This window comes from Microcaecilia unicolor, chromosome 9 (genome assembly GCF_901765095.1).
Source record: "Microcaecilia unicolor chromosome 9, aMicUni1.1, whole genome shotgun sequence".
Lineage (NCBI taxonomy): Eukaryota > Metazoa > Chordata > Amphibia > Gymnophiona > Siphonopidae > Microcaecilia > Microcaecilia unicolor.
In genome coordinates this window covers 110,997,359-111,023,902 of record NC_044039.1, presented here as the reverse complement: position 1 = coordinate 111,023,902, position 26,544 = coordinate 110,997,359, and the positions used below count along the sequence as shown (strand labels likewise).

General features: G+C 47.9%; 1 protein-coding gene across 1 annotated transcript in view; it reads right to left on the bottom strand.

Moving 5' to 3' along the window:
* BAZ1A (bromodomain adjacent to zinc finger domain 1A) overlaps positions 1 to 26,544 on the bottom strand; it is a 763,171-nt gene that overhangs the window by 62,838 nt on the left and 673,789 nt on the right. The window contains 1 exon segment of the mRNA XM_030214053.1: positions 1,371 to 1,843. Coding sequence (XP_030069913.1) covers positions 1,371 to 1,843 — 473 coding nt within the window.

Here is a 26,544-nt window from a genome sequence, read left to right as displayed (position 1 = left end):
GTGTGTTTTTATATTTAAAAAAATGATAATATTAATGAAACAACAGTTTTAGGTCAAAGGAGGATGATTAAAATACATTGTTAAACTTTCAAATACTCTGAAAGAATACTTTCCAATCATGTCTAGTAGGAAGTTTTACTCTGACCAAATTGTTATTTGTACAGCGCTACCAGATATTATGCAATACTTCACAGATAGATATCATAGCCACTCATCTCGAAGCTTACAATCTAAAAGACCAAAGAACAGAGAAAAAAACATACTGGGGTAGAGAAGAAGGTCTGAGTTAAACAGCAGGGCCAGTTGCAAGAAATGAGGCCTCTCCTAAGTCTATATGAGAAAGCATCCTATGGGTAAATTCAGGTTTTTAAGTGACCAAAAAGATACGTGTTTTTAAGCTAAAATGGAATTTGACAAAAGGAGCATGGTGTACACGTTCAGGAAGGCTATTCCATATGCTTGGTACAGCAAGCTGAAAAGGCAGAGTCCAAATTTAGCAATGGAGAAGGATATAAATAAAAGAAGCTTGCCTAAGGAACAAAGTTTGGGATGAGGGGTGCAAAAGAAAATAAAAGCAGTGACAAGGTTCTGCAGAGCGAATGCATCTGTAGGTAAACTCAATCAGTTTGAATTTTATACAGAATTAGAGAGGGAATCAGTTTAATGTAGTGACTCAAAAGGAGATATGATCCTAACAGCAGCAGAAGACAAGTCATATTGCTGAATGTTGAACAGACTGCAATGAAGAGATATCATTTAATGGAAGGCATATGACAAGGCTACAGTAGAATTAGTGGGAAGTGAGAAAGCAGCTAAGGATTCTGATAGTATAGACAAGAAAAGGCAGATTTTGGAAAGCCTGTAAAGAAAACAGAAGTAATTTTGGTCACACTGTGGATGTGCAAAGACAAAGAGGAGACAGAAGAGCCCAAGGCTGTAGGCCAAAAGGACCAGGACAATGGAGGTGTTATTCACAGTAATCAAGAAAGGGTTGATGGGAGAATTGGCTTGGTGAGGAGGAACTCTGTTGATATCTTTAGGGCTGTACCAAATATTCGACCCCCTAGTGCCCCAAATGCATTACTGGTATTCAGCCAAATACGAACAATGCATCAGGGTACTATGGGGCCAAATATTAGGAACAGCTTGTATCTTTTCCAACTAAAGAAAGATGACATGCATCCTTTTTCAGTAGTAGCTCAAGATCAGTTACATTCAGGTACACTATCTTGTTTGGTTATTTTTATGACCATGTCATTTCAACTGCACAATAAGATCTAACCCCAACAACTGATATCCATTTAAACAGACAGTATCACATAACCACTCTCAGTAGCAGTTTTTGAAATATTAACACTTAATATTATTACCTGTGGATTGCCGTTTTTTGCCTCTTCCTTTTGTTCTTGGAGACAAATTTTGTGTGGAATCATGTCTTGATTTTTGAGCTGCGCCTGTGGAGTCTAGTTGAAAAAGACGGAAAACTGAGGGACTGTTCTTTGAGGTACAACCAGCACTCCTGTGGCCTCGACCCACTCCTCTGCCTCGTCCTCTTCCTCGTGGTGTCACCATTTCTATAAAGGATCCGTCTGTCTCCAGTGTGCCTTGGCTCAGATATAAATTGTGACTATTAACTCTAAAAGATTGCTTTGTTTCTGGAACAGGGGCAGATCTAGTCTTTCTCCCTGTACCTCTGCCTGTGACTTTAGATATAGGACAGGTTTGCTTAGGTGTACTCTGCTGACTCCAAGAAGACCTCCCAGTGTCCTGTCGCTGACTCCCACGACCTGTGCCTCTGGTCTTCAGTGATAATCGAACTTGGGACCTTCCTCTCCTTGGCAGGCTGCAAATATACAATTTGTGGGCCAGGTTATTTCTGATTCTGTGGTCTTTCAGTATTTATTATTTACATCAGTGGTTTTCAAACCTGTCCTGGGGTAACACCAGCCAGTCAGGATTTCATAATCTCTCTAGTGAATATGCAAATTGGAGATCTGCATATAATAGAGGTAACAGGTATGCAAATCTGTCTCATACATATTCATTAAGGATATCCTGAAAATCTGACTGGCTGATGGGCCCCCAAGGACAGGTTTCAGAACCACTGATTTATACCTTTTTGAAGAAATTCACCCATTTTGATACTGGTAGTCTTCCTGAAACTTTTCTAAGCATTCTTACACCCATTGTAAAAGAAAATTGGCAGCTTCAAACAGAGACACAGCTAGGCCGGTGGCACCTATTCCCTACTTTGTAAAGCTAATTTGGATGTCATCTCACCATTTGAAATTGAATAAGGAAAAAACTAAATTCCTATCAGTAGGGGCAAAACAAAACAAAGAATAAAGATCAAATCTGTTGACTGATGGCAACCATTTTGTGCTTGAGAAACCCATTAAAAGTTTGGATGTTATACTGGTTAATAAATTATCCATGGGACACCAAATATATTCCATAGGAGTATGTTCTATATGATGAGAAAATTAAGAGCAATTTGTAAATACCTAACAGTAGATTTGTTTCAATTAGTGGTGCAGGCCCTGATTCTTAGTAAACTTGATTATTGCAATATAATCTACTTGGGTCTACTGAAACAATAAGAAAAATTCAAACAGTTCAAAATGTAGCTTTACGCCCAATATTCTCTTTATAAATAGATAGAATTGCTCCTTATTTTATTAGGATTCATTGGTTGATTGCTGAGGCAAGGATATTTTTTAAGCTGGGCTGTTTGTTATGGAAAATTACATTTGTACAATCTTGTACATTATACATTAACGAACCATCTATATAATTTCCAGAACTTGTCATTATTTGATCTCCCGAGTCCTAAAGGCATCACTAGAGAATGACATGGAGACAGGGACCCACAGTAACCGCAGGGATTGGGACGGGGACAGAGATTGCGGGGACGGGGCGGGGACAGATCCCATGGGGCGGGGATGGGTTCAGAGATCACAGGGACAAACTTTGTCCCTGTGTCATTTTCTAGTTTGAAGACTGATGAATTGGACTGTTATTTATGTTTATGCAGACAACTATCTATCTATCTATTGGAAAAATAGCAAACATGCTGGCCACAACTAGCAAAATTTGCATGGGGAATCCTGTACATCCTGCTACCAGCACATTTCTAAGAAGATATCTTCTATTGCAGGAAGGACTGTGGAAGACAGGAGAGCTAGACTGAATCATGAGATTGTTGATGTTATTCATCATCATTACAGTGCTTCATAGGGCATATTTCTTCCCTCTAGGGCATACAGAACGGGTTGTATTTTGTACCCCTGGACATTTTAACAAGGTGGATTAGGATTCCTTGGGGTAGTAGAAATTACCTATTGTTGGGGTTGGAAGGGTAGAGGGTGGTGGTGAGGAAGGTTATTATAGCTGCTCGCTGTTACTATTGTTTTCTATTTGTAATTCATACACAACAGTTGCACAGCATATTGTTCCTTTTTATATATTAATAAAAAGATTTAAATATAAAATCATAATTGTCTGAGGCTTCTGCAGATGAGGACAGAACCTGCGGGGACAGAGACAGGGCCTGTGCAGATGGGGTGGGGAACAAACTTTGTCCCTGTGTCATTTTCTATGCATCATCTCAAAGAAGCTTTTTAATTGTCTGTTTGCTTTCCAAGCTGCAAAATTCTGGAAATTTTTACCAGGTAATCATAGAAATATTACCAACTATACCACATTTAAGAAAGGTCTGAAGACATCACTGTTTCAGATCTATGTGACAAAGAAATAATTTGAATCATAGTTGATTTCTGTCTTTATTATTATTAGTATGTTATATTGTTTTGTTAAAGTATTATTTTGTATTTATATTATGTAACTTCCTAGACTATTGTGCTCTAGAATATTGCTGTAATCTGCTGTGAACTATACTTATGGGAAATGGTGGGCTATAAATGAACTCTAACTGTAAAGCAAGAATAACCTGGACATGCAATATACATAATCGGAACTGGGGCTTCATTTATAACTACTCTGAAATTCCCCTTCCCTTCCCAGTGGCCATCCTAGACAGAGAGTCAAGCGCCAAGGCCCTATTTGGAACCCTGCATATCTGTCCACTAGGCGTTACTATTGTTATATGGACAGGGACTCCCTCCCACACAGGGACTGTGAACACTGCTTCTGCAGGAGCCACAGCCTTTGCTGTCTGGGCAGCAAAAGACCTAGCCCAGGTACAGAACCCAGATTCTCTACATCATAGTGGGTAGCACCGTCACTAAGCAATCAGTTTGGCTCATAGTATAATTGGATAATTCACACAGCACAAGTAAAAATAACCCCTTTAAGTTTCTACTTACTTGTCAAGTCACCAGTGAAGAAGCTCTCTTTTGTCAAGTGGTACTAATGACTTAGGTACTAATGACTTATTATAAAATACTTTCCCCATCAACTTGTTAAAAATATTTAGCAAATTGTTATCTAGCTAAGACAATTTTGAAAAGTACCTATAGACTTTGCATTCAAGTAGACAGTTGAAAATGACACTCACATAACCACCTTTAAAAATACTGGAAAAATGAATCAGATTTGCTCATTTTATCTTCTTCCTTGTGTTCAGCTTTTTATTTTTTTTATAATCTTATTTATTAGCAAACCAGATTACACATTAACTGACATAAGCTTAGTGCATTCATAACCACATATAAATCAGTTATACACAATAAACTTGTGCCCTTTTCTTCCATTTGCCACCCCTCCCTTCCCTCCAATTATCCCCCTTCCCTCCCCCACCTCCTCCTACCCTTCCCCTCAACAGTTCAAAATTCTACTTCTTGCAACAGGTGTCAGAGAGTCCCAAAACGTTAACCATATCTTGCAAAATGGGTCTCCCTTTTTTGAAGGCAAGTCTGTGACTCCCTTTTTCTCCAGAGAGCAGCACTCCATCATGACCCCTCTCCACTGAGAAACACTTTGCGCCTCCGGTTTCAGCCACAACTGTAATATTACCCTTTTCCCCATCAGTACCGTTCTTTTCAAAAGGCTTTCATGCCCTCTAGCTGCTGGCCTCGAATCACAAATACATCGAACAACTGTCCTGGCGCAGGTACCCACTGCACCGACCACATTTGGGTAATCCGTCTGCCCAACTCCATCCAGAAAGAATGCACCACCCTGCAGGACTAAAACAAGTGGCCCAAAGTGGCACTCACATTCTTGCATTTAGGGCAGTCATCTGTTTCCCGCAAAGTCGCTCTGTAGGCCCTATGTGGTGATATATACAGTCGCATTACAAATTTATACTGCATTTCCCACCAAGATGCATTGGCAGCCATGCCGTAGACAGATTTCAAACAGGCTTCAAATCGGACAGAGTCAGGACTCCAATACAGTTCTTGTTTCCAGTGATTCATCACTAAAGTATAGTCGTTATGTGCCAATGAGTCTCTTAGGTGGCGATGAAAGCACCTCAGCGGAACTCTTAACTGTGCTTCTAGGCCCAGCAGATCGTTTAAAGTGTCCCAGACTTCCTGAGTCAAGTGGCAAGAGGGCAAAGAGCTAACATAATGTCTAAGTTGTAAGTAAGCAAACAAGTCCCTTTGGTCTAACCCAAATTCATCGCATATGGACTGAAAGGGCTTGGTGGTCCCCTGCTCAGTTATAACCTGGAATAGACAGTGAATTCCACGAGCGGTCCACCCAGGGCCATGCCTAGGGTCTCTGGCGCCCCCCTGCAGACTATCAGTTGGCGCCCCCCCCCCCCCCCCCCCCCGGTGAAAATGATCGCTCACCACTTGCCACACTGACAGGAATTGTCAGCAATATTCTTAGAAACAAATTGCTATACATTGCAAAATAAGATAGCAGATGTAAATTCTCAAAGTGGACATATTCCAAACGCTAAAATGAAAATAAAATTATTTTTTTCTACCTTTGTTGTCTGGTGACTTTCTTTTTCCGATCATGCTGGCCCAGTATCTGAGTCTGCTGCTATCTGTCCTCTTAACTCCATTTCCAGGGCTTCCTTTCCATTTATTTCTTTACTTTCCTCCTTTCTTCTTCATTTCTTGCTCTATATCCATTTCCAGCAATTTCTTCTCTCTCCCTGGGTCCTGCCCTCCCATCCATGTCCATTCTTGTCCCTCTCTGCCCTTCCCTCCTCCATCCATAGCCAGCAATCCTCCTCTCTCCCCTCCCCTCCATTTCCAGCAATTTGTCCTCTCCCTGGGCCCCCATGTCCATCCTTGTTCCTCTCTGCCCTTCCCTGCTGCATCCATAGCTAGCAATCCTCCTCTCTCCCCTCCCCTTCCAGCAATTTGTCCTCTCCCTGGGCCCTGCTGCTGCCCTCCCATCCATGCCTCTCTGCCCTCCCATCCATGCCTGTCTCTCTGCCCTCCCATCCATGCTTGCCATAGGCGGTCGGTGGCCCAACTGTTTGGGGAGGCTAAAGGGGGCGGGGTTAGGGGGTGGGCCAGGGGCGGAGCTTACCTCCATAAGTGTTTGACAACACACAGAAAAAAAATAAGCAAAAATAAAAGTCACAGTTAATACCTTTTATTAAATTTAGATATTAGATATGTATCATATGTCAAAGAATAAAGTGGTTGCTCAAAGCATATACTAAACACAATCGCTCAACTGCAAAACACTATGCACAACTTTGTGCAAAAACACACTCAGAACCTTACTGTACCATAAATAGTACACTGGGAAGACCCTAATACACCAATATACCACCATATGGAACATGCAGACCGTCAACAATATGAAACAAGGGATCATAATATCATGATACGTGTAAAGCCAAAAAACACCCTTTTAGGGTGGCTAGTGTTCACAATGAGCTCCTTTTATTAACGACCATATGTAGATCCTTCAAGAGGTAGTGTGTCATGATTTACGCTGTACACCCTTTCTGGTGTTTTGGTGCCACCTCAGTAAGGCCAACACACAATCTCTCCACTGCAAAACACTATATACAAACTTGTGCAAAACACACTCATAGCCTTACCAAACCATAACAGCACTAATTCCAAGGACAGGACGAGCTACAACCTTTATGTGTGGAAAGGCAGCACTATAATTACACCGGGCTCTAAAACACCAGTACACAACCTAGTGAAACCAAAATAAAACAAAAAGGGCTGCAAATACTTCACGCTAGCAGAATACTGCATCTTGATCACACATGAAAAACACATGGCTTAACAGATATGAAGGCAAAATACAAGAAGTCAGACTCAGCATGCAGCAATACTAGAAACATTGAAACTTACATGCAAAATATCACAGATGTACATTTCCAAAAGCTGACATATTCCAATTAATAAATTTTGAATAAAAAATGTTTTCTACCTTTGCTGTCAGAGCATTTAGTTTTTCTATTAGCTTTGGTCCCAGTGTCTTCTTTCCATTTGATATTTTTTTCTCTCACCATGTCCACCATCTTTCTGTGTCCTTATGCGTCCTGTCTACCACCCTATCCTTTCTCCAGTTTCAACATCTGCCCTCAAAGTGTTCCAATCCAGCCTTTAAATTCAGCAATTTTCCCTCCATCCATATAAAGCATTTCTCCTCACTCCCCTCCCCTCCCCTCCATCCATGTGCATCTACAACCTTTGTCTTCTCTCCCCTCCATCCATGTCCAGCATTTCTCTTCTCTCCCTTCCACTCCATCCGTGTGCATCTCCTTCCTTTATCTTTCCTTCCCCCCCATCCTTGTCCAACATTTCTCCTCTCTTCCCTGCCCTCCACTCCATCCATGTCCAGCATTTCTCCTCTCTTCCCTCCCCTCCATCCATGTGCATCTCCTTCCTGACGTCCCTCCCCTCCATCCATCCATGTCCAACAACTCTCCATTCTCCCCTTCCCTCTCCTCCATCCATCCACCCATATCCTGCAAATTTCCTCTCTCCCCTGTCCCCATTCATCCATCCATGTCCAGAATTCTCCTCTCTCCCTTGCCCTCCCCTCCATCCATCCATCCATGTCCAGGAACTCTCCGTTCTCCCCTGCCCTCTCCTCCATCCATCTCCAGAAAATTTCCTCTCTCCCCTGTCCCCATTCATCTATCCATAGTAACATAGTAGATGACGGCAGAAAAAGACCTGCATGGTCCATCTAGTCTGCCCAAGATATGAGTTTATCTTGAATTTGTACCTGTCTTTTTCAGGCCACAGACCGTATAAGTCTGCCCAGCAGTATTTCCCGCCTCCCAACCACCAGTCCCGTCTCCCATCACCGGCTCTGGTACAGACCGTATAAGTCTGCCCTCCCCTATCCTAGCCTCCCAACCACCAACCCCTCTTCCCCCCACCTGCTCCGCCACCCAATTTCGGCTAAGCTTCTGAGGATCCATTCCTTCTGCACAGGATTCCTTTATGCATATCCCACGCATGTTTGAATTCCGTTACCGTTTTCATCTCCACCACCTCCCGCGGGAGGGCATTCCAAGCATCCACCACCCTCTCCGTGAAAAAATACTTCCTGACATCTTTTTTGAGTCTGCCCCCCTTCAATCTCATTTCATGTCCTCTTGTTCTACTGCCTTCCCATCTCTAGATCCCATCTTCCCATCTCCCATCATCCATGTCCAGAATTCTCCTCTCTCCCTTGCCCTCCCCTCCATCCATCCATCCATGTCCAGGAACTCTCCGTTCTCCCCTGCCCTCTCCTCAATCTATCTCCAGATAATTTCCTCTCTCCCCTGTCCCCTCGATCTATGCCCAGCAATTCTCCTCTCTTCCCTGCCCTCCCCTCCATCCATGTCAGCAATTATCTCCCCTGCTCTGCCCTCTCCCCTACTGTCCAGTGATTTCTTCTCTCTCCCTGCCCTGCATCCATACATGGCCAACAATTCTCCTCTCCCCTGCCCTCCCCCCTACATATGGCAGGCTGCAGCGTTTTTGCGAGGCAGCTCTGGCTCTTCCTCCTTCCTTCCTTGGTTCCCGCTCTGGCTCCCCGATCAGCAGCCCCCCTCCCGTGTGTTTTAACCTTTACTCTCCGACGTGGCAGCGATGTCAATCAATGAAGAACGTACAACAGACTCGCTTCCAGCTTCTCTCTTCACACAGTGTCCCGCCCTCGCGGGAACAGGAAATGCATCATCGCTGACGCTGAAGGCGGGACACTGTGTGAAGAGAGAAGCTGGAAACGAGTCTGTTGTGCGTTCTTCATTGATTGACATCGCGTAAAGGTTAAACACGCGGGGCGCGGGGGGGGGGGGGGGCTGCTGATCGGGGAGCCAGAGCGGGAACCAAGGAAGGAAGGAGGGAGAGCCCGAGCTGCCTCGCAAAAGCGCTACGCTTGTGAGGGCAGCAGGGAAGTCCACGATTGGGCTGGGGCGCCGGGGCGAGGGTAAGCACCGTGGCGGCGCCCTCCAGAGCTGGGCGCCCCCCTGCGGCGCTTACCTCGCTTACCGCATCGGCACGGCCCTGGGTCCACCTTTGAAACAGTTTGGAGGACCCACCCTCCGGGAATGCCAAATTGCCCTCAATAGTGAGTAATGGGGAAATCTCTTTGTTCCAGTTTAATACTTTACTTAGCTGTTGCCACACTTTGCGCAGAGAGTTTAAAATATACCCATAGGGACCAAGGGAAGGTAGTTTATCTGACGGGCCGTGAAGCCAATAGGCAAAGCTGAGTGGTGCCATCAAAGAAGTCTCTATATTTGTACAAGAAAAAAATTCCTTTACACGGAACCAGTCAGATAAATGACGTAGACAGCTAGCCACGGAAAAGAGAGTCAAATCAAGCAGTCCCAGACCCCCCCCTTAGCACGGGGGTGCATTATTTTTTTTAGCCCTATGCGCGCTTTCCTGCCCTGCTACAGAAATGCTCTGCAGCCACCGCTCCTCTCTAACCCCCAGTATGATTGGAAGCATTTGCAATACATATGTCCATTTTGGAAAGAGGATCATGTTGAATGTGATTCTTCCCAGCAACGATATGGGAAGCCCCTGCCATCCTTGTAAAAGCTCTATCGATCTTTTCTGTAAGGGTCCAATATTCTCCAAATGGATTCGAGCCAAGTCTGCTGGTACATATATCCCCAGGTATTGAATTACCCCCATGGCCCACTGGAAGGGGAAGTGTCCCTCCCACTCTGCCTGAATTGCCGATTGAACTGGCAAAGCCACCGAGTTTTGCAAGTTTAACTCCAGCCCAGAGAAAAAACTAAACTCATCTATTACGTCTAGTAGGCGGGGAACTGATAGACTCTGTTGAGTAAGAGTAAGGTACATATCTCCAAAGGCCAGCACTTTTATCAAATTCTCTCGCATCTCTACACCCCGGATATCCGGATCTAACAATATTGTACGCAATAGTGGCTCCAAATAGAAACAAAAGGGGGGAAGGGGGAATCCCTGCAGAGTTCCCCGTTCCACCCAAAAGGCCGGGGATCTAACGCCATTAATCAATCCCCTAGCAGACGTACCCACATATAACGTCCTGATTGCTGCTAGAAACCACCCTCCCATTCCAATAAACTCAAGGACCTGAAACAGATAATCCCAATTAACTTTATCGAAAGCTTTGGCCGCGTCCAAGCTGGCCATTAGTACTGGATCTCTCATGGCCTGGCCGTAAGCCACTGCCAGTAACACTTTACGTACATGTCTAGTAGCCTATCGCCCCTTAACAAACCCCACTTGCTGTTCTCCTATCAAGGTTGGTATATGCATCATTAGTCTGTCTGCCAGCACCCGGGACAAAATTTTTATGTCAACATTAATCAGGGATATTGGCCTGTAAGACTCCACTTGGTCTTTTGGTTTACCTGGCTTGGGAATAAGTGTGATCAACGCCTCATTCTCCTCCTGAGAAAAGAAACTCCTTTCAACTATTGCATCAAAATACGCAATCATGGGCCCACATACCTGTGGAGTCAAAATTTTATAATATTCGCTTGAGAAACCATCGATTCCTGGTGCAGAACCCAGCGGCAAGGCCCGTAATACGTTTTGCACCTCCTGTGCCCGAATAGGTGCTGACAGGGCCTGCCGTACCTCTTCAGTTAATCTTGGCATTCCTGCGCCTTCTAAATAATCTCATGTCACCCTATCACTAGAGGAGTACATTCCCGCAAAGTGAGCATGGAAGGTGTCTATTTCCTGCAGCTGAGTAACGCAGGCTCCCACGGGGGTCACTACTGAGGCTATAAATTGACGTGGGGAACTTGCCTTGGCCACCCTTGCCAGAAGCCTGCCTGATTTGTTCCTAAAGCGCTGAAAATTCAGTCGCCAGGCCATCAGCTGCTTCAAGGCTTGCTCATGGATGAGTGAATTTAGGGCCACTAGAGCTGATGTCATCAAATCTTTATTAACCACTGTTGGACTAATGATGTATCTTCTCTTTGCTATCTAATATGCTTCCTCCAACTTCAGGATGCCAGTCGCCTCACCCGTGTACTCATATACGCTATCAGTTCCCCCCTCAAAATTGCCTTAGAGGCCTCCCAAAATATTATTGGCGACTCGCATGATTCCGAGTTAGTGTCTACATAGAATTGCCACTTCCTGTGAAGGTGGTCCCGCAGTAGCGGATCCTGATACAGATAAGAAGGGAATCTCCACCCCTCTCCTGTGGACCCCCCCACCCCCAGGTCCAAATCTATCCAGATCATATTGTGGTCCAAGACCTCCAGCGGGCCAATAGTGGCTGACTTGACTCTGAAGAACCAAGATTGGGAAATTAAAATATAATCTATTCTCGACAAAGAATGATAGACCTTAGACTGGTGAGTGTAATCTTTGGTGGAAGGATGGAGGGTCCGCCAGGGATCTATTAAGCAGAGTTGTTTACATAACGCTGGCAGCCCCCTACCATACCCCACCCCTGGTACAGAATTGGGGGACAATCTGTCCAAGGCTGGGTCTAGTACTTGATTGAAATCACCTGCCCAGACCCAGGGTGCGTCTGTGTATTGTAGCCCAAGCGCCATAAAGGACTGAAAGAACCGAGGGCTAAAAAAATGTGGGCCATAGCCTGCACACAGGTAAAACCTCTGTCCATGATAGTTAAGATGAAGAAGTACTATACGCCCTTCAGAGTCCTTGTATATCAGTTTAGATTGATAGGGCAGCCCCTTCTTTAGTAAAATTGCCACCTCGCTTTTCCTATTTCCCGACGAAGAAAAATGACACTCACCCACCCATTGCTGGCAGAGCTTCCCGTGTTCAATGTCTGACAATTTAGTTTTCTGCAAGCAGGCGATAGCGGCCCCCTGTCGCTTAAGCTGAGACAAGATTTTGTAGCGCTTCACTGGGGATGTTATACCCAAGACATTCAAAGATAATATTTTTAAATGAGAGCGGCTAGTCATCTATTCCCTTGTCCACATGAATGCTCAAAAACCTAAATGATATCATCAAATCCCCGGAGGCCCATCCCCTCCCCCGGGAATATATTCCTGTCACGCCAAGCAGGAGACCACTTAGTGCCACCAATCCACCTGTCACAAGTATCACACATCTCAACTTTATCCCCTCTATCCCACACACATCCCCCCCGACCCCCACTCCTTCTCACATCACTGAAGTCACCTTAATGTGAAGACCTCCTGGGCCCCATACTATCAACGTTCTTCTTCCTCATACCAGCTACAAACACCCACAAACCCATTTCTCAGAGCCACTTACAACCATTACGCCAGTCCTGTGTCCATGCCTTACGTTTTTCAGGTCCACTGATTAGCCAACATTGTTGGAATGCCCACTCAGTTCTAGGCCTCCCACATAATCGCTAGCAGCCGATGCGAAGAGCGCCAGCTTCCATTCTATTTAATCTTGAGTACAGCTGGGTAGATTAACATAAATTGGATCTTCATGTTATGCAAGCGGCTACATAGTGGAGTAAATGCTTTCCTTTTCTCCTGAAGTAAGGTTGAATAATCTTGGTAAATCCTGATGGAGTTTCCTTTAAACTTTGTAGATTCCCATTTCAAACGAAAACCATCCAAAATTTCTACCTTGTGTAAATAGTTGTGAACTTTCACGATCACAGCTCTAGGCGATTTACGGCCTTCCTGAATGCACCCCAGCCTATGGGCCCGCTCTAAACACAATGGCCCCGCGTGGTCCAACAAAGCAAACTCATTTTTGAGCCAGGTTTCCAGTTCCATTGCCAGTGTTCGGTCCCCCACTGATTCCGGGACTCTGATCAGCCTTAGATTGGTCCTCCTTGACCTGTTTTTGAGGTCGTCAACTTTAGAGGTGAGCAACTCAATAGTTGCTTTTAATTGAGTCAGGAGCAAGGGGGGGGGGGGGGGGGTTAAGCGCCGTGGTGTCCTCCAGATCCGAAACTCGCTGTTCGAGCTCTCCTGCCCTCCGCGACAGCTCCAGCTGAGCCGCCTCAAAGCTGGTGAGCTGAGTTGAAAGCTTTTCCAGCTTAGGTTCTATTGCCACCTCCACCGCTGGTGTGAGCTGCGCGAGCTGTTCTTTGGTAAACCTGTGCTCCCGCTCTGCAGCCATTTTTGTTCCGCCATCACCTCTTCATTTCGGGGCTTTTATTTCTCGCATTTGCTGGCTCTGCTAGTCATCGTTTTCGGGTGAGCCTCCACAAATTTGTCCATAGTATGTCAATGTTCTTCCGTGTCAATTTGCGGACAATTTCGTCCCAGTTGAGAGTTCTTTTAAAGCAAGGAAGGGCCCAGGCGCCTCAGAGAGAGCACATCACACGTCCTGCTCCCTCTAACACATCACGTGACTCCTCTAGCTTTTTATTTTTATAAATGAATAAACTCTTCCACTTTACCTTTCAACCCCACGCATTCTCCATCCCCTTAGGATTGACATCAGGTACTCTAACAATAGCACAGCTGGGCTACTTTCCTATTCAATTTACCAAGCACACTAAGGAAGGGCTATATAATTAAAAAATGTGTTGCTGGAGTTCTCATCTTTTTATTTTTTTTTCAAATAGCTCCACTTTTGAGGTTACTGCATAGGGATTATTTGATAAGTATATATAATAACTAACCCATCATCTGACCAACAATTATCTGATTGGCCCAGTCAACTATTTGAGTGGAAAACATTCTGAAGTTAGTTAATTCCAGCTGACCTAACAGCACCAGGCTATCTTACTCTGTGTCTTCAGTGACCACTGTTTTCAGTTTCTCTCACCTATACCTTTCAAACACTCAGAGCAGCTTACAGCATTGTCAGAATTCAGGTACAATAAGACCCTGCCAAGGAAAGCTTACATCTGAGTACTTAAAACAAAATAACATGCCTAAGATCACAAGGAGTGTGAGTTAACTGGGACAATCAGATAACAGACCCCTTTGCTGTACAGGTAGCCTACTGCTGCCTCAGGACTGTTCTATTCCACCCTTTGTTTTTGACTTTAAGTCCAGCAGGTATCATTTATTTTTATCATCAGAAATCTTCATAACCATTTCCTCTTATTCAACTTATCCAGATCCCAAGGTGGTTGTATAATAGATCATATTCTAACCACAGTTTAATTTGAAGGCAAAAAGGAAGCGGAACAATTGTGGAGCTGGGGTGAGGGGAGGGGGCATCAGGCCAGTGGCAGGAGCAATGGATCATCAATAGAGGACTGTACCCTGCTATGCACCAGGACGATCCAACCTTCCTTCCTCTTCCTTGCAGGCGGCCTGGAAGGGAGGGGCTGTAGCAGACTACCCCTGCTACTCTGGAGCCTGAAAAAAGTGGTGGAATATCATGACACAATGTTCCCCCAGATATTAAACCCCGATTGTAACACAACTGAGGGACCTTGTGGTTGATCTGAGTGGCAAAAAGATCCACAGAGGGGGTGTCCCACGCTCGGAAGATCTTGCGGGCTATGCCCATATTGAGAGACCACTCGTGAAGTTGCATTATCCTGCTCAGTCTGTCGGCCAGATAAGTGGCTCAAAAGAACATGCCCTGCTGGCGGGCCGAATGCCACAACTGGACGGCTTCCTGACACAGAAGGCATGATCCGGTGCCACCCTGCTTCTTAGTGTAATACATTGCAACCTGGCCGGCTGTTTGAATGAGAACAATTTTGTGAGATAGCCAATTTCTGAAAGCCTTTAGAGCGTATCAGCTTGCTCGGAGCTCCAGGAGATTGATCTGAAGATCCGCTTCCTGGGAGGACCAAGCTCCCTGAGAGTGAACCCCATCTACGTTAACTCCCCATGCCAGGAGAGATGCATCCGTTGTCAAGCACTTTTTGTGTCTCAGGAATTTGGAATGGAAGTCCTAGAGTCAAATTGGATCAAATGGTCCACCACTGAAGGGAGTGTACAAACTCTGGGAACACTTGGGATGACATCTTCCAGGCTCCCACTTAGCTTGATACCACTGAGAAGCTAGGGTCCACTGAGCTGATCTCATGTGAAGGTCGTGTAATGTGTGTAACGTACACTGTGGAAGCCATGTGGCCCAACAATCTCAACATCTGCCAAGCTGAAACCTACTGAGAGGCTTAAACCTTGGATGTGAGTGAGACAAGAATGTCTGGGAGGTAGGCTCGAACTATCTATCGAGCAGGGCTCTGATGAACTCCAATCGCTGGACAGGGCGAAGATGGGACTTGGGGTAGTTTAAAACACACCCTATTAGCAAGAGTACCCCATACAACCATCCACATGGAACCCTGAGCACCCTCCTCCAAGGTGCTCTTCACCAGCCAATCGTCTAGACACGAGAACACATGGACTCCCAGCCCGCGTAGTGATGCTGCAACTATTGCTAGACATTTGGTGAAGACCCTGGGAGCTTAATGCCAAAAAGGATCACGCGGTACTGAAAGTGATGTGTTCCCAGTCAAAACTGAAGATACTTCAAGTGGGCTGGAAGTACTGGGATGTGAGTACATGCATCCTTTAAATTCAGAGAGCATAGCCAATCGTTTTCCTGAATCATTGGGAGAAGGGTCCCCTGGGAAATCATCCTGAACTTTTCTTGGACTAGGAATTTGTTCACGGTCCTTGGGTCTAGGATGGGACACATCCCATGTTTTCTTCAGCACAAAGTACCTGGAATAAAATACCTTGCCCTTCTTCCCCTGGTGGAACGGGTTTGACCGCATGGGAGTTCAGAAGGGTGGAGAGTTCCTCTGCAAGTACCTGCCTGTGCTGAACAAATGAGCTCTTGATGGGCAATTTGGAGGTTTTAGATGCCAATTGAGGGTGTATTCGAGATGGACTATTTAAGAACCCACCCAGAGGTTATAAGATGTCACCTTTGGTGAAAAAATTTCAGCCTTCCCCCGACCGGCAAGTCATCCAAGACAGGCACTTTTACTGTGGCTATGATCTGCTGGAAACAACAACAAAGAGAGTCCAAAATCTCCCGCAAAAAAACAAGACAACAACAAAACAAGCGGAAGCTATCCAGAAGGACCAGACTGAAGCCACAAATGTTGGAAACCAGAATAATTTATTACGTAATAAATTATTCTGGTTTCCAACATTTGTGGCTTCAGTCTGGTCCTTCTGGATAGCTTCTGCTTGTTTTGTTGTTGTCTTATGATCTGCTGGAGCCAGTCTACTACTACTACTACTTAACATTTCTATAGCACTGCTAGGGTTACGCAGCGCTATACAATTTAACATAAAAGGACAGGCCCTGCTCAAAGAGCTTACAATCTAAAGGACAAGTGAGTAGACGATACGATGGGGGCAGTCAATTAGGGCAGTCCAGATATCCTGAAGGTAAGAGTTAGGTGCCGAAGGCAGCATTGAAGAGGTGGGTTTTAAGCAGAGACTTGAAGATGGGCAGGGAGGGGGCTTGACGTAGGGACTCAGGAAGGTTGTTCCAGGCATAGGGTGAGGCGAGGCAGAATGGGCAGAGCCTGGAGTTGGCAGTGGTGGAGAAGGGTACTGAGAGGAGGGATTTGTCCTGTGAACGGAGGTTTCGGGTGGGAACATAAGGGGAGATGAGGGTAGAGAGGTAGTGAGGGGCAGCAGATTGAGTACATTTGTAGGTAAGAAGGAGGAGCTTGAACTGAATGCGGTAACGGATTGGAAGCCAGTGAAGTGACCTGAGAAGAGGGGTGATATGAGTATATCGGTTCTGGCGGAATATAAGACGTGCAGCAGAATTCTGAACAGATTGAAGGGGGGATAGATGGCTAAGTGGGAGTCCGGTGAGGAGTAAGTTGCAGTAGTCAAGTCGGGAGGTAATGAGAGTGTGGACGAGAGTTCGGGTGGTGTGTCCCGAGAGGAAAGGGCGAATTTTGCTGATGTTGAAGAGGAAGAAGCGACAGGTCCTTGCTTTGCCTGTGGAGCATGCTGTTGACAAGGACGAGTGCCCTAGGATTGAGCCTGAGTAGGTAGGCGAGCCAAAGAATTGTACCTATGCCAAGGATAATAGTAGGAGCTCCTCCTTGGTTTGCTAAAAGTCCTCCTAGCTGAGGAGGCTGATGTAGAAGGTGCCTGGTGGGAGAGAGAAGAGATGGTATCAGTGTGTTTTTTGATTTGATCAGCGACCTCCTCAACTTTCTCTCCAAAAGGTATTCCCCTAGCAAGAGGCCTCCGCCAACCTCTGAGTAACAGAATGTTCCAAGTCAGAAATATGCAGCCATGAGAGTCTGCGCATTGCTATATTTTGAGCAGAGATTCTGGATGCCACATCAAAAGTGTTGTAAGTGCCTCTGACCAAGAACTTTCGACACGCTTTCTGCTGCTTGACCAACTGGTGAAAAAGCTCGGCCTGCTCCAGAGGGAGGGTCTCAACTAAGTCTGACAGCTGACGCACCAAGTTTCGCAGGTAGACACTCATGAAGAGTTGGTAACAGGGGTGCAGCTAGGTGGGGCCCCGGGGGCATGGGTCCGAGCAGATTTAGCCCTGGCCCCCCTGCTTTCGCCCCCACCCCCACCGCCGACACTCCCCCGGCCGCAGTCGGGTACCTTTGCTAGCAGGGGACCCCAACCCCCGCCAGCTGAAGTCCTCTTCAGTGCCGGTCTCCAGCAAGTTGCTGATCTGGATTCTGTTTCTGTGAGTCCTGACATCCTGCACGTACGAACGTGCAGGACGTTAGGACTCACAGAAACAGAATCCAAATCCGTGAACGCGCCACACTCGGAGACCGGCGCTGAAGGGGACTTTGGCTGGCTGGGGGCGGGTTGGTGGCGGCGGGAGGTCGAAAGGGACCGGGGGGGGGGGGGGGGGGGCGGTCTGGCTATGCACCTGGCTGGTAAGATTGTATACAGGAAATGAGCATTGAAGCCTGGTACATCTTCCTCCAAAAAGAATCCAAGGTTCTAGCTTGTCTGCCTGGGGGTGCAGAGCCATAGTCCCTGGAACTCTTGGCTCTCTTGAGAGCAGACTCCACCACCATGGAATTGTGCGGCAACTGAGGCTTATCAAAACCAGGTGCACTGTGGAGCTGATACTGGGTGTCAATCTTCTTGGGCATGACAGGGACTTCTTTAAGTACCTCATGGAGAGGTGCAGTCACAGCTTCCTTAGGAGATGTGTAGTCCAGGACCTTAAGCATCTTGGCCTTGGGCTCATCCTCCACTTCCAAAGGAAATGGAATGGCATTAGCTATTTCCTTTACAAAAGATGGAAATGAAAGGCTCTCCAGAGGAGACTTTCTCCTTTCAGGTGGAGGGGAGGGTTCACAGGAAATCCCATAAGACTCATCTGAAGAAAAGTACCTGGGATCCTCTGAATCCCATGAGCACTCCTCTTCGGTGTCAGACAGTATCTCACGATGACAGTGTCGAGACTGAACCTGCCTCGGTGCCAAGGAATCATGTCCTCAAGAGTGGCATCGATACAGACTCCTGCCTCAACTCTGGTTAAGCTTCCTCCACCGACGCTGAGGGAATGCTGGCTTGGGTGGCAGTGGACAGTGCACCAGGTGGCGTCAGAGGCTGCACCGCAGGCTGAGGGCCAAGCGGGGTCACAACGGGAAGCAGGGTAGGCACAATCACCCTGATGCCGATGCACACCATTACACAAGGCCATCCAGCAGCTCAGAAAGCAAGGCCTGGTTGGGGTTGACACGGGAGCTGGATCTCGGCTGGTAGGAGACAAGTGCATTGGCATCTCCCATCTGGAGGTGGAGCGGTCCTCCTGGTGTCGACGCTTCTCAGGTGACGAGTCCTTCGATGCCCCGGAGCTTCTGACACCATATATTGAGGGTGATCAATGATGATGCTTCTTGGCCTTCACCCGAAGCATGTCACAAAGGCTCTTTGGTGCCGACGTCAAATCCAAGAACCAAGACCAATCAGAAAGGTTCTCCTACGACGAAAGGCCTAGCCACCAGCCTGGGGCTAACCCTGCGGCCACCTGGAGGGTCTGTCCCTAGCACAGTTCATGTCCACATGCACCAGCCGCTTGTGCTCTACACTAGCACCCTCCCCTCCACCGACTGGGTCTCACTTGCTTCTGGGCGAGTCTCCCACTCTCAGGTTATTCCCTGGTAATTTCTAGGTTACTGAGGACACATTCTCAGGGGTCCCATAGTTCCCAGAAAGCACCCACAGACCAAAACACAAACCACCAGGACTTTTAGTCAGTCCAGGACAGCGGAGTCAATAAACTACCGTGTCTCCACGAAAATAAGACACTGTCTTATATTAAATTTTGCTCCCCAAGACCTGCTAGGTCTTATTTTCAGGGGAGGCCTTATTTTTCGGGGAAACATCGGGTTGCCCCCCCCCCCCACCCGAGATCGCCGGCTCCCCCCGCCCTCAGTCGCTCCGGGAACTAACCTCTTAAACGCTTCCTTTCACCATTCATCTTCGCACTCGCCGCAAGCAGCAGGGCAGGCCACTCCTTCCTTCTGTGTCCCGCCCTCGCCTGACGTAACGTCACATCAGACGAGGGCGGGACATGGAAGGAAGGAGTGGCCAGCCCTGCTGCTTGCGGCGAGTGCGAAGGTGAAAGGAAGCGTTTAAGAGGTTAGTTCCCGGAGTGACTGAGGGCGGGGGGAGCCGGCGATCTCGGGTGGGGGGGTGACCCCGATGTTTCCCCGAAAAATAAGGCCTCCCCTGCTAGGTCTTATTTTCGGGGGAGGCCTTATATTTTCAAATTGCAGCAAGACCTCTACTAGGTCTTACTTTCGGAGGATGTCCTATTTTCGGGGAAACACGGTAATCAGGTTTATTGTCAGAGTAGAACAGTGAACCATATAAACAGGTGGAAAAGAACAGGCAATAACTGAATATGGATCAAATACAGAGCTATCTAAACATTTATCTACTACCTAAATAGTACCTGGGGAGTTCAGGAACAAGATACAGCTGCTCACAGGTTATGAAGTCTAACTATTCACAGGGTCTCAGGAAAAGAGTACATTCTCTTTCCACTCCCTTATCTGCAACTAAAAAAATTACTTCACAACTTAAGCTAACAGCTTTTGGCGGGAAGAAAAAAACCTGACATTTCTGTAACAACTTTACAAACAGTCTCCACCTGCTGGCCAAACAAAGGAAATGAACATGAATAGCTATATAATTTACAAGTAGGAAAATTCCAGTTTCGCCACATGTATGGAAGAGGAAAAGAAAATGAGTCGCATGATAAGTAGAACAACAGAAAATAGCATTGACAGATAATGGAAGAGATGCATAAAAGCAAGAAACAAACCTAACGGGTGATTATCTTGAATGAGTCTTTGAAGGCAACAGCCTAAGACCAAAGCGCATATATGAAGGGAATATAAGAATAAAGCTATCAAAAGCTGAAAAACCATGTGCTTCCCTGTCTACATCTGTGACAACTAGGAAAATCTAGAAGCAAAATGAAAAATCACCCTTCACTGATAATAAAGAAGGGAGACCTATGGGGTCTAAATTGAATGACTACTGACTGACCTGCTCTCAAAGAATGCCCTTTTCAGACATGAAAATCCAAATGTTTATGTTTATTACGGTACTTGTATATCGCCTTTCAAAAAAAGTCAAGGGGGGAGGATGTGACGTCACCAACAGAGGTGGCAGCTTGAGCCAAGAGCTCTGGCAAGCCCTGAGCAATAAGGGTGACCACCGTGATCAGAGAGACTAACCTGGGCAGTTTCCTAACAGATAACTACGCAGCGAAGCTGGCAGAACTTTATACAACTTTCAAAACTGCAACGATCGATTTGGCGGCGTTTGCATACTGGGGCCCAGCCACATGCAAACAGAACAATGCCCCGGAGGATCAACCGCCTGAGCCGCAAACGATGCGAGCCTCACAGAGCCCCCCACCTCTGTTTGAGTCAGGAGATGGCCCGGCGCAAGAGGATCAGCCAACCACACAAGGGTAAGATGCTCCGAAAGAATCCTTTATTCAGACCAAACACGGTCCGTGTTTCGGCTAGAACAGCCTTCTTCAGGGGTCAATCTATTGGTGTTCAGTAATATATTGAGTGATTGATGGAGCATTTAAATATCTTGACAAGCTTTTTGTGTAACGTGCTGCCGGAACAAATGCCCAGCAGCACGTTACACAAAAAGCTTGTCAAGATATTTAAATGCTCCATCAATCACTCAATATATTACTGAACACCAATAGATTGACCCCTGAAGAAGGCTGTTCTAGCCGAAACACGGACCGTGTTTGGTCTGAATAAAGGATTCTTTCGGAGAATCTTACCCTTGTGTGGTTGACTGATCATTTGATTTTGGGTCCTTTCCACCCCTTTACTGTTGTGTTCCATTCCTGTGGAGAGTGTGAACCCCATTTGTTTTTTTGTCTGGCGCAAGAGGAGACATCGCTCCATGAAATTTGATCATGGTTAATGGAAATAAAAACCAACATCAAAGCAGTGCGCACAGACCTTGCAGCACTAGGGGCGGACCTGAGAAGGGAGTTTGGAGCGCTGGGCAATCGAGTGGCGGAAGCTGAAGAGAGACTAGATGATCATGCTGAAACTTTGCAGGGGTTAACAGCACAAGCTAAAGAAACCAGACAAGAAACACAACAATTGTGGGAAAAACTGGAAGATCTGGAGAACAGAAGCAGGAGATGCAACATACGGTTCTGCGGGCTCCCGGAGGTGCCAATGTATGCGGATAGTGAGTCAGTCATACAGAAGATTTCATGTGCCCTACTCGCAGAGATACAAATCAACAAAGATCCACCTGAGATCCAATTGGTACGGGCACACTGAGCACTGGGAGCCCCGAGGGCAAATAAACCGCGCGGCCTCATAGCCTGCTTCAGCGATTTCAAATTAAAAGAGAAAATCCTGCATGCCTCTCGGGTAACATCAGACTTTAAATGGGACTCCTATCCAATAGAATGTTATCAAGACTTGGCAGCAAATACCTCAAAAAGGAGAGCGGAATTGAAACCCTTTATCCAATTTCTGCACGCGGAAGGAATCCATTATCGCTGGGGCCACCCCTTTGTGCTTTGTTTTTATAGAGAGGGTAAACCACACAAGTGGGGGAGGGGAATCTGTCCAGCTCATCCCCGTGGAGCGGGGGAGGGACACCACCCCGCCGATGCGGGGGGATCTGGCTTATCCTGCAACCGCAACCGCGGGAGGAGCTGACTGACCCTAACACCGCCGAAGTGGGAGGGGTACAAAGCTGCCCTACAGCCGCACGAAGAGGGAGGGAGCGCCGGCAGAATTTATGTCTCAATCCAGCCCCGTAAAACGGAGGGGACAGGAATACAGCAGCTCACTGTAACACAAATTCGTCTCAACTCTTGAAGAATCCAATTGAAAAAACTTGAACACGAAGTCCTCCTGAACAGGAACTGAAGACTAAACTTGAATCTGAAATGCAACCAGAATATAAACAGTACAGATATCTGGGAGGGGCTATGGATTGATCAGCTATGATTAATGGAAAGAAAATTATCAGGTATGATACATAATTTTACCTTCCATATTATCATGCTGATCAATCCATAGACTGGTGGGATGTACCGAAGCAGTACTCACCCAGGGCGGGACATTGAAATCCCTGACCGCAACACTGAAGCTCCAAACCGGGCCTCCGCCCGAGCAGCCACAGTCAAGCGGTAATGCCTGGAGAAGGTATGGGCCGATGCCCAAGTTGCCGCCTTGCATATCTCCTCCAAGGAGACGGACCCGGCCTCTGCCATCGAGGCCGCCTGAGCTCTAGTGGAGTGAGCCTTCAGCTGAATAGGCGGCACCTTCCCCGCGGCAACATAAGCCGCTGCAATGGCTTCCTTGACCCATCTTGCCACTGTAGGCTTAGCAGCCTGCAGACCCTTACGAGGACCTGCAAACAGGACAAACAGATGATCCGATTTCCGGAAATCATTGGTCACTTCCAAGTATCTGATGATGACTCGTCTCACATCCAGAAATTTGAGAGCAGAGTATTCCTCTGGGTAGTCCTCCCTACGAAAGGAAGGGAGACAGAGCTGCTGATTCACATGGAAGCGAGAAACAATCTTGGGCAGGAAGGAAGGCACTGTGCGAATAGTCACTCCTGCCTCAGTGAACTGCAGAAAAGGCTCTCGACATGAGAGTGCCTGGAGCTCGGAAACTCTTCTGGCTGAACTGATAGCCACCAAAAAGACTGCTTTCAACGTCAGGTCTTTCAGAGATGCCCTCGACAGGGGTTCAAAAGGCGGCTTCTGCAAGGCTCTTAGCACCAGGTTGAGATTCCACGCAGGCACCACTGAGTGCAGAGGAGGGCGCAGGTGATTAACTCCCTTGAGAAAACGTACCACATCTGGCTGCGAAGCCAGGGAAGCACCCTTCAGGCGGCCCCTGAAGCAAGCCAGAGCCGCTACCTGGACTTTAAGGGAACTGAGCGACGGGCCTTTCTCCAGACCTTCTTGCAGGAACGCCAGCACTGAAGAAATTGGAACAGTGAAGGGAGAAAGTGAGCCTGCTTCACACCACGCTGCAAAGATATGCCAAACCCTGGCGTAAGCAGTAGAAGTAGAGCGCTTCCTCGCTCTCAGCATAGTGGCGATGACTTTGTCTGAGAAACCCTTCTTCCTCAGACGCTGCCGCTCAATAGCCAGGCCGTAAGACCAAAGGGGGAGGGATCCTCCATCACCACGGGACCCTGATGCAACAGGCCCTGCTCCACTGGCAGCCGCAGAGGGTCGTCCACTGAGAGCCTGATCAAATCCGCATACCAGGGACGTCTGGGCCAGTCTGGACCCACCAGGATTATTCGGCCCGGATGCTTTGCCACCCGGTCTAGTACCCTGCCCAACATGGGCCAGGGCGGGAACACATAGAGAAGCTCCTGTGTCGGCCACAGTTGGAGAAGAGCATCTACTCCCAGAGATCGAGGGTCCCGTCCTCTGCTGAAAAAGCGCGGCACTTGGCAATTGGCCGATGACGCCATCAGATCTAGGCTCGGCTGGCCCCAGCGCTTCGTGATGTCCAAGAACGCCTGAGCCGATAACAGCCACTCTCCGGGATCCAAGGTATAGCGACTGAGAAAGTCCGCCTTGACATTCATGACTCCGGCAATGTGGGCCGCTGACAGCTGTTCCAGGTTCGCTTCCGCCCACTGGCATAGATTCATGGCTTCCTTGGCTAGAGGGGCGCTCTTGGTACCTCCCTGGCGATTGACATAGGCCACAGCCGTGGCGTTGTCCGACAGGACCCGTACTGGCTTCAACGCCAGTACCGGGAGGAACTCCAAAAGCGCCAACCGAATGGCTCTGAGTTCCAGGAGGTTGATAGACCACTTTGCCTCAGCAGGAGACCAGAGCCCCTGCGCTGTCCTTCCCAAGCAGTGGGCTCCCCAGCCCGTCAAAGAGGCGTCCGTCCTGACGACAATCCACTCCGGGGTCACAAGAGGCATCCCTGCAGACAACTTGTCTGTCTTCAGCCACCAGCTCAGCGCCTTGCGCACTGCTGGATCCAAGGAAAGGCGCACAGCATAATCCTCCGACACCGGAGTCCAGCGCTGCAGCAGAGAGTGTTGCAGTGGTCTCATATGAGCCCTGGCCCAGGGCACTACTTCCATCGTGGCCGTCATAGAGCCCAACAGCTGCACATAGTCCCAAGCCCGAAGCGGAGAGGCTACTAGGAACTGGTCCACCTGAGCCTGAAGTTTGACAATCCGATTGTCCGGCAGGAACACTCTGCCCACTTGGGTGTCGAATCGAACTCCCAGATACTCCAGGGACTGAGTCGGGCGCAGCTGGCTTTTCTCCCAGTTGATGATCCACCCCAGGGAGCTCAAAAGAGCAATCACCCGGTCCACAGCTTTGCCGTACTCTGCATAAGAGGGGGCTCGGATCAACCAGTCGTCCAGATAAGGATGGACTTGTACTCCTTCCTTTCGCAGGAAGGCCGCGATGACCACCATTACTTTGGAGAAGGTCTGCGGAGCAGTAGCCAACCCGAACGGGAGGGCTCTGAACTGGAAGTGTCGGCCCAGGACTGCAAAACGCAGAAAGCGTTGATGAGGAGGCCAGATGGGAATATGCAAGTACGTTTCCTTGATGTCCAAGGATGCCAGGAACTCCCCTGCCTTCACTGCCGCTATAACAGAGCGGAGAGTCTCCATGCGAAAGTGCCGAACTTTCAAGGCCCGATTGACCCCTTTGAGGTCGAGGATAGGCCGTACAGAACCTCCTTTCTTTGGTACCACAAAGTAAATGGAGTAACGTCCCTTGCCAGGCTGATTTTCTGGCACCGGAACGACCGCACCCAGGCGGATCAGATTGTCCAAGGTCTGCTGCACTGCCACAGCTTTGACCGGAGACTTGCAGGGAGAGAGTACAAACCCGTCTCTTAAGGGTCGGCAGAACTCTAGCTTGTAGCCGTCTCTGATGACTTCCAGCACCCAAGCGTCTGAAGTTACCCTGGTCCCCTCGCCCAGAAACGAGGACAGCCGTCCTCCAATCTGCACTGGGCCATGGACCAGGACCCCGTCATTGGGTACGAGACCCTGGGGGAGGACCGGAGGGCGCACCTCCGGGACGGCGGTCTCTGCGAAAGGAATGCTGCTTGGGGGAGAAGTTCCTCTTGAAGGAAGAGGGGGCAGAGGAGCCCGACTTGCCCGGGCGGTACCGACGGGCTTCCTGAAACCGTCCTCTGGAGATACCGGGGCGAGCACTGGCCCGAGCCCTGACCTCTGGTAACCTCTTGCCCTTAGACGTGCCGAGATCAGTCACAATTTTGTCCAGCTCGACCCCAAAGAGCAGCTTGCCTTTAAAAGGCAACTTAGCCAGGCAGGACTTAAAGGCGTGGTCAGCAGACCAATGTTTCAGCCAAAGCCACCGCCGCGCAGAGACTGTCTGAGCCATACCTTTAGCCGAGGCTCTCAAGACATCATACAGTAAGTCTGCCAAATAAGCCAAGCCCGATTCCAGGGCCGGCCAATCAGCCCTCAAGGAAGGATCCGAGGGGGAAGCCCGCTGCACAATTGTCAGGCACTCCCTGGCCACGTAGGAGCCGCAAACTGAGGCCTGCAAACTTAAGGCAGCCGCCTCGAAGGACGACCTTAAGGCTGCCTCCAATCTTCTGTCTTGGGCGTCCTTTAGGGCCGTGCCACCTTCCACCGGCAACGCCGTTTTCTTAGTCACCGCAGTGATTAAAGAATCCATGGTAGGCCAAAGAAAGGCCTCCCGTTCACTTTCAGGCAAAGGATAGAGGCGGGACATAGCCCTAGGCACTTTGAGGCTCGCTTCCGGGACATCCCATTGAGCCGAAATTAAGGTG